At 38.5% G+C, this 15,132-nt stretch overlaps 1 protein-coding gene across 10 annotated transcripts in view; it reads right to left on the reverse strand.

Moving 5' to 3' along the window:
* LOC150104358 (intermembrane lipid transfer protein VPS13A-like) overlaps nt 1–15,132 on the reverse strand; it is a 2,072,875-nt gene that overhangs the window by 461,787 nt on the left and 1,595,956 nt on the right. For all 10 annotated transcript variants that reach the window (XM_090396324.1, XM_090396319.1, XM_090396320.1 and 7 more), the window contains one exon: nt 8,229–8,339. In XM_090396324.1, coding sequence (XP_090252450.1) covers nt 8,229–8,339 — 111 coding nt within the window. The remainder of the gene's footprint in view (nt 1–8,228; nt 8,340–15,132) is intronic.

A 15,132-nucleotide genomic window follows, 5' to 3' on the forward strand; every position in this document is an offset into this window, starting at 1 on the left:
ATATGATAAGCTGATATTTAAGTTGCAGCACATGGGTTTAGATATCAGGTTGGTCAACTGGATTCAGGATTGGCTGTCCAATAGGTATCAGAGAGTTGTGTATGGTGGGGCAGTTTCAATGAGGCAGAGGGTTACAAGTGGGGTCCCACAGGGCTCAGTACTAGGACCTATATTGTTTAACCTTTATATCAATGACATTGTCAGTGGATTGCAGGGCGATATTCAGTTGTTTGCTGATGATGTGAAGCTGGGAAGGATTATTAGTAATAGTGCAGATGTGGTAGTCCTGTATGAGGATCTGAATAAGCTAGACAGATGGGCAAAGGAATGGCGGTATTGGTTTAATGCAGCAAAATGTAAGGTCTTGAGGTTTGGGACACATCGATGGGACACTGCATACTCTATTGGAGGAGCTATACTGGAGGAAGTAGGGGAGACAAGCGATCTGGGATTAATGATTGATAGAAACCTGAAATTCAAGGGGCATATTGCAAAGGTGGTGAAGGTAACACAGAGGATTGCTGCAATAATGAGAAGGACACTGACCTGCAGAGATAAAAGAGTTATCATTCCGTTGTATAAGACCCTGATCAGACCAAACTTAGACTATTGTTCTCAGATTTGGTCCACAGGATTTGAAGGGGAAAAATTAACTGTGTCAAAGGTACAAAGGTGGATAACAAAGATCGTTTCAGGACTGTACAATGTTAGTTATAAGGAACGGCTGAGGGAATGGACTGCAGAGTTTTGTCGATAGAAGGAGAAGTGATATGATTGAGACTTCTAAATAGTTGAGCGGTGATTACAGGGTTGACAATGGGGAGTTCTTTTGCTTGGTTGATGACAAGCGAACAGGATGAACAGCGGGTGATGACAAGGGGCCATCCCTGGAAGTTACGAAAGGAAACTGTGAGCAAGAGGGTGAGGAGTGGTTTCTTTGCATGGAGGGTGGTTGATCAATGGAATGCATTGCCTGATAGAGTGGTGAGAGCGAAAACGGTCAATGAGTTTAAGGAGTGGTATGATAGATTTTGTGTCTCCTAGGTAGGACCTCCTGCGATGAGTCTTTTGACTTCTGGGAGGCCTAAATAATAATAATGATAATTATTTACAAGCATATTTGGACTTCCTACCATACCAGTTTTGCAAATTCTGCTGTCTATTTCCATATTTAATTTGCCATCTTCACTAAAATTGCATAAATAACTGAAATGGTTTACTTGTTCTAGGTTCTCCATTCAAAATGCAGTTGAAGTTTTCAATGTTTGTTCCTGTTTTCACTGTCTGTCTTTTTGCTGATCATACCAAATTTATTACAGCAGTTATTCAATTTAGAGAATTCTATATGTGTATTGGATTTACTTAGAAGTATAACTTCATTGAAGTATAACCTCACTAATTTTTATATCAAGTGTAATACCACTTTCCTTCATAATGTATATCCCCTTTTCTCACATCTGATTTAACATTAAACCATCTTCCTGTACCTCCTTCAATTCTAATTGCTGATTTACAATTGAAATATGTACACCATATAACTTACACCATATAACGCAATTTACACCATATAACTGTAACAGTTTGAAGAGCTTTTCTCTTGACACCTTGTCATATGCCTTTTCTAAATCTATGAATACACTTAAATACAAATCCTTGTTATATTCCCAAGATTTTTCAACTATTTGTCTTAAAGTGAAAATCTGATTCTGACTACCTTTGTTTGGTCTGAATCTTTTTCTTCACCAAGCTTCCCTTCCACAATTTTTCCTAGTCATTTTTCAAGTATACTTGCTTAAATTTAATCATGAATGCTCAGTGGAGAAATTTCTCTGCAATTCTCACATTCAGTTTTATTTCCCTTTTTATAAATGGGTACTATGAGAACTCTAACCCAATCATCGAGAATACAACTCTCTGACTAGACTTTGTGTATTATGCAGTGCAATCACCGTAAAACTTTCATACCTCCATATTTGAGCATTTCTTGTCAAATATTATCCACACTAGCTGCCTTTCCACATTTCAAGTTTTTAATGACTTTTTCTACTTCAAGTATGAAAATGTATTCCTGTTGAGTATTTTCCAAGCTTTCTCCTAAGCTTGTCATAATCACCAGCATTGTACTTCCAGATATTTCCTTTCCTCACAGAAATCTGCATGTGGCCACTCTCACCAACGGAAGATTAGTTGAAATTCCACTCACAACTGCATCCTCTAATGAAATGATCAGATCCAAACTCTCAATTTTTGCATACTCTCCTTTTACATGCTGCCTAAGATAATTATCTCTCAAGAACTTGAGAAATTCATTTTCCTTATTTTCAAATGTTATCTCTTCATTCCAATCTATACCATCATAATTAAAATAAATATGATAAATACCCTTCCTTTGTTCTCTGCATATTACTAGTAGTGGTGGGCGGTAGATGGCGTTGGTGTAGTTGCAGTTGGTGGATTGTGAGTGGTGGAAACAGTTGCAGAGTAGGTGCCCTCCATCGATGAGTTCTTAGAGTCCCTGGAGGTGTCATGTAATAATAATAATAATAATCCAAGTTGTTTATACATTTTGTTATCACCACCTTCCACATTCCCTGGACTACAGCAACATCCAACTACATATCTCTTCCTGTCAACCTCCACTTGATGCCACTTTGCCTCATAATGACTGCCACTATTTCCTTCTTTCATGTCTACTTTATGTAGATATAATTCCCTCTGCAATCATGATTATCACTGACCCTCCTTTCTTGTCCTTTCTATCCTTGTGAAAAATGCTGTATTCTTCCTTTTCTTTTCCCATTAGGATATCATCTTCATTCAATTTTGTTTCACTTATTCCAACAATTTCATCTCCCTTATTTCTGATACTTCTGGTATTTGTAAATAAACACAGGAGTTCATTTCTATGTCTATAACAGGTCCTACCATTTCCTATTAACTACCATTTCCATTGCAAGCACTTCTGTCGCTTCGATACTTGCTTCACACACTACACTTCCATCTCACAACACTTTTCCCAGTGCACTCACTCCAAAGCTATTCAAATGCAATTCATCATGTCTGTATAATTTCATTTTTCCGTCAAAAACCTGCCACACATCCACAAACTGTATTCCCTGCTCCTCACACAGCTCTGATAGCATGCTATTTATGATTCTGACTCCACGTCTCAATTTATCATTGTCATACCTCAGCAACGCACTGACAATCTTTCCCACTATACTGTTATCTTTCACTCTTCTGAATATTATTATTTGAGACCTCCAGGGAGTCAAGGACTCATTGAGGGAGGCTATAAATCACCTAAACCAGCTATCATACCTTCCCTTAAATTCATTCACACTAGATTCACTCACTACCCCTAAGGGCAAATTATTCCACTCACTCACTGCTCTGGGAGAAAAACCTAGCTCTTACTCCTTTCTTGACTATGAACAAACTTAACTTCCATGGATGCCCCTGTGTTCTCTCCCCACCTTCCATATAACAAAGTGAAACTTCCTGAGACAAGTGACCAAGATGATAGCAGGTCTGTGGAATGAACCTTATGAGAACAGGTTGAAGATTTGTGGGTTGCAAAAATTGGTCGATAGGCAGAAAAGGGGCGATATGATTGAGACATTCAAATTACTGAAGAGTTTCTATAAGATTAATCCAGAAGATATTTTTGAGAATAGGACTGGTAGTGGGAGGATTAAGGACATGGAAGCTGGGCAAGAATGTGGTTAGCAGGGGTGTTAGAGCTAGGTTTTTTACTTGGAGAGTGGTGAATGAGTGGAATAAGCTGCCAGAGTCTGTTGTGGGTGCTATGATGGTTAATGAGTTCAAGGCGATGTATGATAGATACTGTATGAATGTCAAATAATTGTTCTTGACATGATGTTAGGGCCTCCCTCGATGAGTCTGTTGACTCCTTGGAGTTGCCCAGAATAATAATAATAATAATAATGATTCACCTTTACATTCTCCTTATGTCTACTTAAATAATTTTTCGACACAACCACCACTAATTCTCTTGCTCATTTCCTCCTCATGTCCAAAGCATGAATTATCTTGCTCATTCTTTCTCCTGTATACAAGACCTCATGGGTGCTCGCATTAACTAATCCTTTAATAATGGAATCTCCATACAATGCTATTCTTGAATAATTCTTCATGCCTTTTACCCCCCCTTTTTTTTCATTGTATTCATTTGCACAGTTTCATTTGTTTCAACTATATGTCTATTATCACTTCAATTATTCCTCGTTTCATTTTGAATAGCTTCATCAAATCTTGCATTCTGACAATTTCACTGTGTCACTTCCGTATTTTCACTACCTCTCATTCTGTTGCACCTTACTTCTGTTTCCTCATTTATACTTTTGCTAATACATTTACATTTTGCTCCCTTATCACTTACTTTCATGTCTACATTCTTCTACATTATTTCACTTCTTCAGTTTCACTAGCTTTCGTTCCATTTCTGTTTCTTTCATTTCTTCAGTGTGTTTTGCATTCATTAACTCATTATCTAATAAAATATCGCACTTCCTACAAATGTATACGTTCTCTCCACATCTCTCACATTTAGTCACACATACATATCACACTCATGACATTCAACCATTTTTGTAAATGTCATTAACAGCACAAACATATCACAAAAATTTGGTATTCCATTTTCTTCAAAACACTACTTTTCACCTGCACACCTCTTAACACTTCATAAATTGCAAATCTGTCTGACCTTAAAATGTTGTTCTCACATTGGAAGTCGTACACCAAAAATCTCAAGAATGCTTGACTATGTCCTCAGAGATAATTCATTTAACTAATCCAACTGCTTTTTTTCATTGATGTTTTGTTTATATATTATACCTTACTCATAGGTATAGTTCCACTGAACTGGACACCACCACTCCTCCACTTTCATGTAATAAACTGTAAGAACACAACCAGCCCCTGGTCAAGAACCATACATACAGATTTCAGCATGAAACTTAGCTAACTCTTCATCCTCATGCTTCATTCTCTCTACCTTTGATGTTTGGAACAGCCTTTTCCTGTGAATACCACCTCCAGCTTTTTAAAAAATGCATTTACAGATTCCTTCTTTCTCTCTAATAACATGACCATGCATGATCCTATTGTATTATAGGTTATTTACCTTTATGTGAATATTGACATAAAAAAATAATACAGTAAAGTATATATACACAGAGCTTATTATTATTACTAAATCATATCAAATAATTTTAAAACAGCAAAGGTAATGTTTAAGCATGAACTGCAGACAGCAGAAATTCTTTAAAATACTTATAGTAAATATTTCACATTAAAAGGAAAAATTAGCACATACACTCTATGGACAAAACATTAGAGATGGGGGGGGGTGATGGGAAGTTGACACTGGCATCCCCTGCACAGAGTGGAACATACCCAAACTGAATACAGACGGTACATAGGCAGACACTGGGGCTGCCTAACAGTGCATCACAATCGATGAACATGGGTAAATGTGGCGATCTTAGTGACTTTGATCATGGATGCATTATCGATGCAAAACAAACAGGTCATTCTCTCGCCCAAGTGGTAAGAACCCTAGTTCTTGAGGGCAACCATATCAAGGGTCTGCCACAAGTATGTGGTAGATCTTAGCACCCAGTGAGCAAGTGGTAAGTGACGACATGCAGTTGATGACCAGGGTTGACATAGACTGTCCACGCTCATACAGAGCCTGGACAGTCTCATACGTGTCCACCATCTTTTCTTGATAGGGTTCATAAAACCAACAAACAGTAATGTGAAATCCGTGGCACATCCAGTTTCAATGTTGGAAGTCCAAGCAGCATCAATGAGCAAGTGGTACGGTGTACCTGCAATACCATGGGATATGGGAGCCAATGCCCTAATTGTGTACGACTGTTGACAGCTCATCATTTGGCATTGTGCCTTGCCTGGTATCAGGACCATCAAAACTGGACCTCTGTAGAATAGACCAAAATCGTATGGTCTGATGAATAGTGTTATCCGTTGTAACCAATCTGATGGGAGGGTGTGGCATCCACAGCATGAGCCCATGGCCCATATCATGCTAGGTGGGCTCTGTTCAAGGATGTAGTGGTGTGATGATTTGGGGAGCTTTCTCATGTGACACATTAGGTCCCTTTGCGTGTCTGTAGAGGTCCTTAAACATTGTGAAGTACCAGAATGTGCCAGATGATGATGATGATGATTATTATTATTAATGTGACACCTCCAGGGAGTCCATTATCTACAGACTTTCATGGTCTTCATGCCCCAGTGGGCCACAACCACCCAGGCATAGCTCGAGGAACACTCATCTAGTTTGGAAGCATCCAATGACCTCCAAGGTACCAAGATTTAGATCTGATTGAATCTCTCTCTGGAATGCTGTAGAGAAAGACATCAGATCCATGTATGGGACCAACATCTAAGGTGCAGTTGTGGACAATGCTGCAATAGCATCTGGTGGAATCAATGCCTTGGAGAGTACAAGCTGTTATTTGTACTACAGGAGGACCGACATCCCATTAGGTAGATATCTCTAATGTTTACTCCATTGACTGTATTTTCCCATGCAAAAACAGAACAATTTAGAAAATTCTGATACAAAGTAAATTTTATTTATGAAAGGATAAGTTTTCTTATATACAAGAGTCGTCTGAAAAGTTTTCGGCCTAACAATGAAAAAAAATTTAAATTTCAAAATTATTTTTATTTTTCAACATAATCTCCCTTAAGACTAATACATATATTCCAGCACTATTATCAAGTCCCTGTAGTGGTTCTCAGTAAGCTCTGTAAAATATCCCTCTACAGCTGCAATCACCACTTGATTTGAAGAAAAATGCTGACCAGCAAGGAAGATTTTTAGTTTTGGGAACAGACAGAAGTCAGAGGGAGTCAAATCCGGGGAATAGGATGGATGTTCCAACAATTCACAGTGCAGATCCCTTAATTTTTCCATTACCAAAACACTTTTGTGGGCAGATGCACTGTCCTGATGAAAGATGATTTTTTTACTTCTACAAACTGAGTCTTTTCTCACAAATTTTTTCGTCTAGTCAGGTTAAAAGATCGGAATAATATTCCCTAGTTATTTTTTACCCTTTTCAAGATAATTAATAAACAAATTGCCTTTAGCATCCCAAAACACCGATGCCATGACCTTTCCTGCATGGAACTGACTTTGTCTTCTTTGGTGTCGAAAAACCGGCTTCTGTCCACTGTTTTGACTGCTGGTTGGATTCTGGTGTATAATGGTGAATCCAAGTCTCATCCACAGTAATAAATTGATGTACAAAATCAGTTTTACTCTTGTTAAAATGCTCCAAGCACTGTTCAGAGATTTTCATGCGAGTGCGTTTTTAATCATTTGTGAGCAAGTGTAGCACCCATCTTGCACAAAGCTTTTTCATTTGCAATTCTTCATGCAAAATATATCCTACACGTTCTTTTGAAATGCCTATAGTCTCAGCAATTTCATGCACTTGATCAATGATTTCCGGTGTTGTTACACTTTTTTGATGTTCTTCACATGGATCATCTTCAAGGCTGGTACGGTCACGTTTAAACTTTGCAGCCCATTTCTTAATTGTCGAAAATGAAGGAAAAGAGTGCCCATAAACTTTTATGAACTTCGAATGAATCTCTTTTGGCATTTAACCTTCTTTTACAAAGAATTTTATAACTGCACGACACTCAAATTTAGGGGATATTATTAATAAAGAAAATGCACAAGATATTATTTTTTATTGATATTCTTATGGCAGTATTAATTCACAACACCACATCAGCTTGTGATACTATAGTATGAGGAATTAATACAGGCCTCCAGTGTTATTCACCAAGTGGAAAGTTTTCATCCTACAACCAATAATTAGGAAAGTGTTTGAGTCCCACTATAAAAATAAATGTTATTAATGTCATTTAAGTGGCACATGAAACTCACTGGCTAGTTCACAACACAACTGTGCATGTTGGAAATCTGAAGTGGCTTGCAAAAGTTCCATATTTGGCCTTGAAGACAGGATTTCCAGATTTTCTAACCTATTGATGGTGTTCATAAAACCAACAAACAGTAATGCGAAAACCAGATAAAAAGCAGAAAAATATTGCAAAAAAATTAACTTGAGAAATTATTCACAAACACTATCAGTAAATTAAAAACATACATGCATTACTCTTTTGTATTTTAATTTAATTACACTATAATTTCTTACCGTAAATTTCCTGTTCCTTTCTTTGTCTGTGCACAGTATCACTGCACTATTACCCACAGTATCTAGAGAGAATGAACGTGACCAGTGGGAATTATAAACTCTCATTTTGGCCTGTAAAAAAAGTTTTTTTTTTTACTGTTGTTATCCTAACAGGCTTACTTAAAATGAAATTTACAATGTCTATTAAACAAAATAGCTAACAGCAAATATGAGAATTATTATTGCACCCTCCATGGAGTCAACAGAATCATCATGGGAGGTTCATTTAACTGACAACATATGATACACAGTAATATACTTGGATTTCGCAAAGGCTTTTGATAGAGTACCTCATGATAGGTTGACAGTCAAACTAGAGCAGATGGGGTTGGATATTAGATTGGATACTGGCTATCTGATAGGTATCGACAAGTTGTGTATGGGGGAGCGATATCCAGGAAAAGGCAGAAAAATGCCCTAAAACAGAACCCTGAGGCACTCCATCACTAGTGGAGTGCCTCAGGGGGTCTGTTTTAGAGCTAATGCCATGTAACTTATATATTAATGTTATTGGTGAAGAGTTTGATGGATATATTCAGTTGTTTTACTGATGATGAAAAGTTGGGACGAACCATTAAGAGCAGAGAAGATGTTGTGGCCTTACAGGAAGCCTTGAATAAATTGAGTGATTCGGCACGGAAATGGGGATGCGAGTTGAATGTTGCAAAATGTAAGGTTTTAAAATTTGGAAAACAAAGATGGGATGCAGAATTTGGTGAGAATATATTATTGGAAATAGAGGAAATAAGAGATCTGGGGTGATAGTGGATAAGCATCTAAAATTTAGGGGACACATCACCAAAATTGTGGAGACAACACAAAAGCTTCTGGGAATGATGCAGAGGACACTGATGTGTAGAAGTAGTTAGAAAACCCAGTGACGAAATCTGGGCACATTGACTATTGTGCCCAGATTTGGTCACCGGGTTTTCAGAAAGATGAAGAGATGTTGGAAAGGGTCCAAAGGAGACTGATTAAGGTAGTTTCTGACCTCTGGAATGTCGAGTATGAGGAAAGATTGAGAAGATGTAATTTGCAGATACTGGTAGACAGCAGGAAGAGGGGAGATATGATAGAAACCTACAAGTTGGTAAGGGGTTGTTATAGGATCAATGCTGGAGAAGTTTTATAGAGAATAGTGGGAGATCAGGGGAGAACCAGAGGTCATTCCTGGGAACTGTATAAAGAGGGTGCGAGTAGGGGAGCGAGAGGCAGGTTTTTTCATGCAAAGTTGTGAATGAGCTGAGAATGTGGTGTCTGCAAAGAGTTTGAATGTGTTTAAAACACGGTATGATGAGCTGTGTGTGTCCTAGGAGTGTGTCCTTAGTTTTTCCTAGGAGGTCCCTCCTAGGAAAAACTAAGTCTATCATACCATTCATTAAACTCATTGACCATTCTTGCTCTCACCACTTTATCAGGCAGTGCATTCCATGGTTCAACCACCCTCCATGTAAAGAAACCACTCCTCACTCTCTTGCTCACAGTTTCCTTTCATAACTTCCAGGGATGGCCTCTTGTCATCACTCCTTCCCGCTGTTCAACCAAGGGAAAGAACTCCCCAGTGTCAACCCTGTAACCACCTCTCAACAGTTTAAAAGTTTCAATCATATCACCTCTCCTTCTTCTATCCACCAAACTCTGCAGTCCACACTCTCTCAGCCAATCCTCATAACTATCATTGTACAGTCCTGAAACCATCTTTGTTATCCACCTTTGCACCTTTTCACAGTTAATTTATCCCCTTCAAATCCTGGGGACCAAATCTGAGAACAATAGTCCAAGTGTGGTCTGATCAGGGTCTTATACAACAGAATGATAACTATTTTATCTCTGCAGGTCAGTGTCCTTCTCAATATTGCAGTAATCCTGTGTGTTACCTTCACCACCTTTGCAAAATGTCCCCTAAATTTCAGGTTTCTATCGATCATCAACCCCAGATCTCGTCTCCCTTACTTCCTACAGTACAGCTCATCCAAGTATGCAGTGTCCCATCGATGTGTCCCAAACCTCAAGACCTTACATTCTGCTGCATTAAACTGATACCCTCATTCATTTGGTAATCTGTCTAGTTTATTCAAATCCTCATGCACGGCTCCAAATCTGCATTATTACTAAAAACCTTTCCCAGCTTCACATCATCCAGAAACAACTGAATATACCCCTGAAAGCACTGACAATGTCATTGATATAAAGTTTTATTGTTTAAAATCAGTAGTCCCAGTATTGAGCCCTGAGGTACCTCCACTTGTAACCCTCTGCCTCTTTGAAACTGCCCCCCACCATACACAAGTCTCTGATACCTATTGGACAGCCAATCCTGAATCCAGTTGACCAACATGACATCCAAACCAGTGCTGCAACTTAAATATCAGCTAATCATGTGCCTTTCCCTCATCTAATGCTCTTGTAACTTTATTATAAAAGGCAAGCATATTACTAAAACAAGAGCGCCCCTTCACAAATCCATGTTGACTCTCACAGATAACATTACCCTCATCTGAACAATGCTGTATACGAACCCTCACTAATTTCTCCAAGATCTTAACTACTGATGACACACAAACTGGCCCATAATTAGACACTTCCAGTCTGCTTCTGCCCATATGCATTGGCACTATCTTACCTTCCTTCGATTCCCTGGGCATCTTTCCAATGGCCAGACTTTCATTGAAAAGCCAGGTCAAAGGAGCTGTCAGTTCTTTAGCACATTCTCTCAAATCTCGTGGTGAAATACCATCCAGTCCCACAGCTTTACTGACATCCAGAGTACTCAGTATTTGGAACACACTCATCTCCTGCACACCTCTAAACTGCCCTATCCCTGTAGTATTAAAATTTACTCCTGCAGGATGAAATAATCCAATAAAGTGTTCATCGAAAAATTCCACTATGTCATCTGCATCAATCATTCTATTCCCATTTTTATCCCACTATGTCATTCTTGCACATGCATTCCTCCTCCTACTGGCCACATAGCTAAAAAATTCCATAGAATTTTCTTTGGATCTTTGGGATAATCTCTTCTCATATTCCAGTTTCACCTTTCTTACCACACTAGTCACTCTTCTGGCCTGTGCCTTATATTCTTCATGCATCTGCTCTTCACCTGTCTCTTTATATCTCATTCATAGTCTCTTTTTCACATGCAGTTCCTGTTTAATATTGTTTGTCATCCACTTTACACCAAATTGTATCCTCTTCACTTGTGGAATACAGCTTACTGTTGCTGCTAACACATATTCCTTCAGAATTTCCCCAAACACTAATGATATCCAGGCCTTCCAATTCCTCCCTGCATGAAACTTCCCCAAGTTGACATCTAAGACTATTATATTCACCTGCCTTAAAATTCCACATATGCTCCCATCTCTTTGATACTCCTGCATGTGTATTCATCTTCCAAGTCAAAACCACATGGTCATTCTCTCCAACTGGTGGGAGAGATGCCATCTCAGTTATTATCAACTCTTCTGATGCTATAACCAAATCAAAAACTCTTGAACCTCTTGTTCCCTCTATTACATGTTGCCTAAGACATTTGTCCCTCAAGAATTCTAGGAATTCCATTCCCTTATTGCTACATTCATCTTCCTCTCCCCAATTTATACTATCATAGTTAAAATCTCCCATAATAATCATTCTTCTTGCACTTGCCAAGCTCAACTGTCTAAACATCTCCTGCTCCCTACCTTCTGTGTTCCTTGGTTTGTAGCAACACCCCACTAAATATCCTGTCTTGCCCACCTCTACCTAACCCCATATGCTTTCAAAATCATTAGTGTCACTGCCTTCCAAAGCCTCCACTCTTAGAGGACATAAGTTGTCACTTATCATAAGCAGTTCTGTACTCCACCACAACGTACCCTGTGATTTCTATTCCTGTTATTACATTCTCTTCTATCAACTATGTCTCAGTAATCCCAATAATCTTTGGCCAGGCTGATGAAATCTGTGCCAGCAATTCCACTCCTGTATTCGGGATACTCCTGCCATTAGTATAAAAGCATAAAAATGCCACTGTTTCCATACCCAGCATTATCCACTCTAGACTGCACTGGGCTCAGCATTACCTGATGTCTTTCCCCTTCTCCCAAGTACCCATTCTCGCAAGATGCCATTCCCTGCTACCATCCACACTGGGCATTTAGTTCAGAACAGCAATCTCTCCAGATGCCTATGTCCTTCCTCATTCAAATGCGAGCAGTCTCTCGCATACAATTCTTTCCTGGCCTCGAATGCCCTCCAAGCATCCACATATTCCAATCCTCTCTTCTGACACATTCTAGCTATTATGTTATTCAATATTACTGCTCTTCTGTTCAGCTCGTCACTATCATACCTAGGCAACATGCACACTATCTTTCCTCTCTGTGTCTTCTTTCGTACAACCTCAAGCAAGAATCTCATATATCTCATTGCTCAATTTACATTACCTCTAAAGTCATTTGTTCCTACCATCATAATCATCTCATACATCCTTTCACGCCTCTTGATTGCCATAGCCACATTTTCTATCGTTCCTCCAGGCAAATACTCCTCACGCATCCGATCTTGAAACACCACGGATCATTGATTCCCCAATACATTACACCTCTGACCACCCTGTTCCTCGATTGCTCACATGCATCCCCCACTCTCTCTCCTCTAACACTTTCTCTCTGTGTTCCCTTACTGACATCACTCTATCCCTGGTTCTAGTGCTCCACATTCTTCTCATTTCCTCTCTCCTACTGTTTCCATTCTTTCCTCTTCTATCATCCCTATATATATCTCTCTCTCTCTCTCATTCCCTCTCTTCCACTTAGCCTATTCTCTCCTCTTCTATCATTCACATAACTCTCTCTCATTCCCTCTCTTCTACTGTTCTTATTCTCTCCTCTTCTATAATTCCCATAACTCTATCATTCCCTCTCTTCTACCATTCTTATAACTCTCTCTCATTCCTTCTCTTCTACTGTTCCTATTCTCTTCTATCATTCCCATAACTCTCTCTCATCCCCTCTCTTCTACTGTTCCTATTCTCTCCTCTTCTATCTTTCCCATAACTCTCTCTCATTCCCTTTCTTCTACTGTTACTATTCTCTCCTCCTCTATCATTCCCATGGCTCTCTCTCACTTCTACTCTGATTTGCCTTGCATTCGTCTCTTTCATTCACCTAATCTCATCTCATTCTCTAGACATTCCACCTGTTCTTTCAGCTCATCTATCTCTCTCTGCAAGTCAGCCACTCTTATTTGCCATTCATCCTCCAAATTGACACCATCTCCAAAAATTTCACAAACCTTCAACCTTTCCATACTCCCAATCTCATTATTTTATTCATAATTCTCTTGCCATTTCTCACGCCCTCTATCATACCACTCATCTCTCTATGTAGAGAATCTCCCGCCTCGGACTCAACAAGGTCAGTTATAGTCATCTCTAACTCACCAAGTTCCTCCCATTGCCTGCATTTTGCACATATACGTATTTCCCCTTCTCTCACCTGCCACGTATACAACCGCCAGGATGCGTACATTCCACAAGTCCCGCATGCTACAAAATCCCATAGTCCTTTAATAGGGGAGGACTTGGTGATACACTATTTCCAATTTTAGCTGTGGCTGCTGCATTTATTCAAAATAGTTTCGAGGAACTATTACAACTAAACGCTAAATAAGTATAAGAGAGTATAACTATAGGTATAACTATATAAATAAAAGTACTAACAAAATACAAACAAAACATTTAAGTATACTAAATATATATAAAATAAAGCTAAATAATGAAAACTTATGTTATCTTCTCTTCCACCGTTACGCATCAGATTCCAATCCCGTCTTCTGGGTAACCAAAATTTAGAATATAGCGACAACAACTAACTTCAAAAACAACCACTGAAGGACACTCATATTCCAGATAAACAACATAGCACAAATCTCGACAGAAGTCAGACTATCACCGATTAAAAAGCACTTTTTTTTTCAGCACAGCTCAAATTCCCCACTGCGTTCTCCAGGTGACTCTAGTGCCCTCCTGAAAAAAATGCCCCAGGTAAGGATCGAACCCAAGTCCTTCAGATTATATATAGTTCAGTACTTAGATTCTGCAAATGGTTTTAATAGATTTCTACACTGCAATTTGTTAACTAAATTGGATCAGATAGGACTGGATGTTAGATTAGTGAGTGATTAGGTGACTCACTGTCAGATAGGTATCAGCAAGTTATATAATGGTGGGGTTTGGTATATTCTAGAAGAAGAAAATGAAGGTGGTTTGCTGAAGGTCTCTTTTAGGGCTGTTATTTAACTTGCTTATTAATGATAATGAGATGGGTTTAACTGGAGATAGATAACTTCCTTTTTAGAACTTATGGACTTTACAACTGTGTTGTAAATAACTGTTTTTGTTTCCTGATGTTTCGATCATATTAAGTCATCATCTGGAGTATATACAAATATAGAAGGACAAGCTGAGTTACATTTCACAGAGTAAGCTAAAGAAACAATGATTTGATCATCGGTTATTCTATTGGCATGACTTCTAGTGAAAAAAAAAAAAAAAAAAAACAGATAAAATTAAAAATTAATTAATTATTTAGAAACTACATCAAAGCTAAATTCTATTTAGATAATATGAGAGAAACATTCTTTCATATAGATAGTTTTCTTACAGTAACAATGATGTCCTATTTTTAACATGACAATTGTTATATTAGATTTAGGATTCTGGATTATCTACAGTCCTGTTTATAGTTAACTCTTAGGGAGAAAGGTTCATGGGTAGAATATGTGACTACCATATGCTTAGGATTTTCAGACCATCATTATTGTTCAGATTGGGGTGGTTGATAAGAATCTCACAGGCTTCCTTAAATTTGCTTTC

Source organism: Typopeltis vanoorti, chromosome 8, assembly GCF_054136105.1.
Source record: "Typopeltis vanoorti isolate ZY-2024b chromosome 8, IOZ_Tvanoo_1.0, whole genome shotgun sequence".
In the NCBI taxonomy this organism is placed as follows: domain Eukaryota; kingdom Metazoa; phylum Arthropoda; class Arachnida; order Uropygi; family Thelyphonidae; genus Typopeltis; species Typopeltis vanoorti.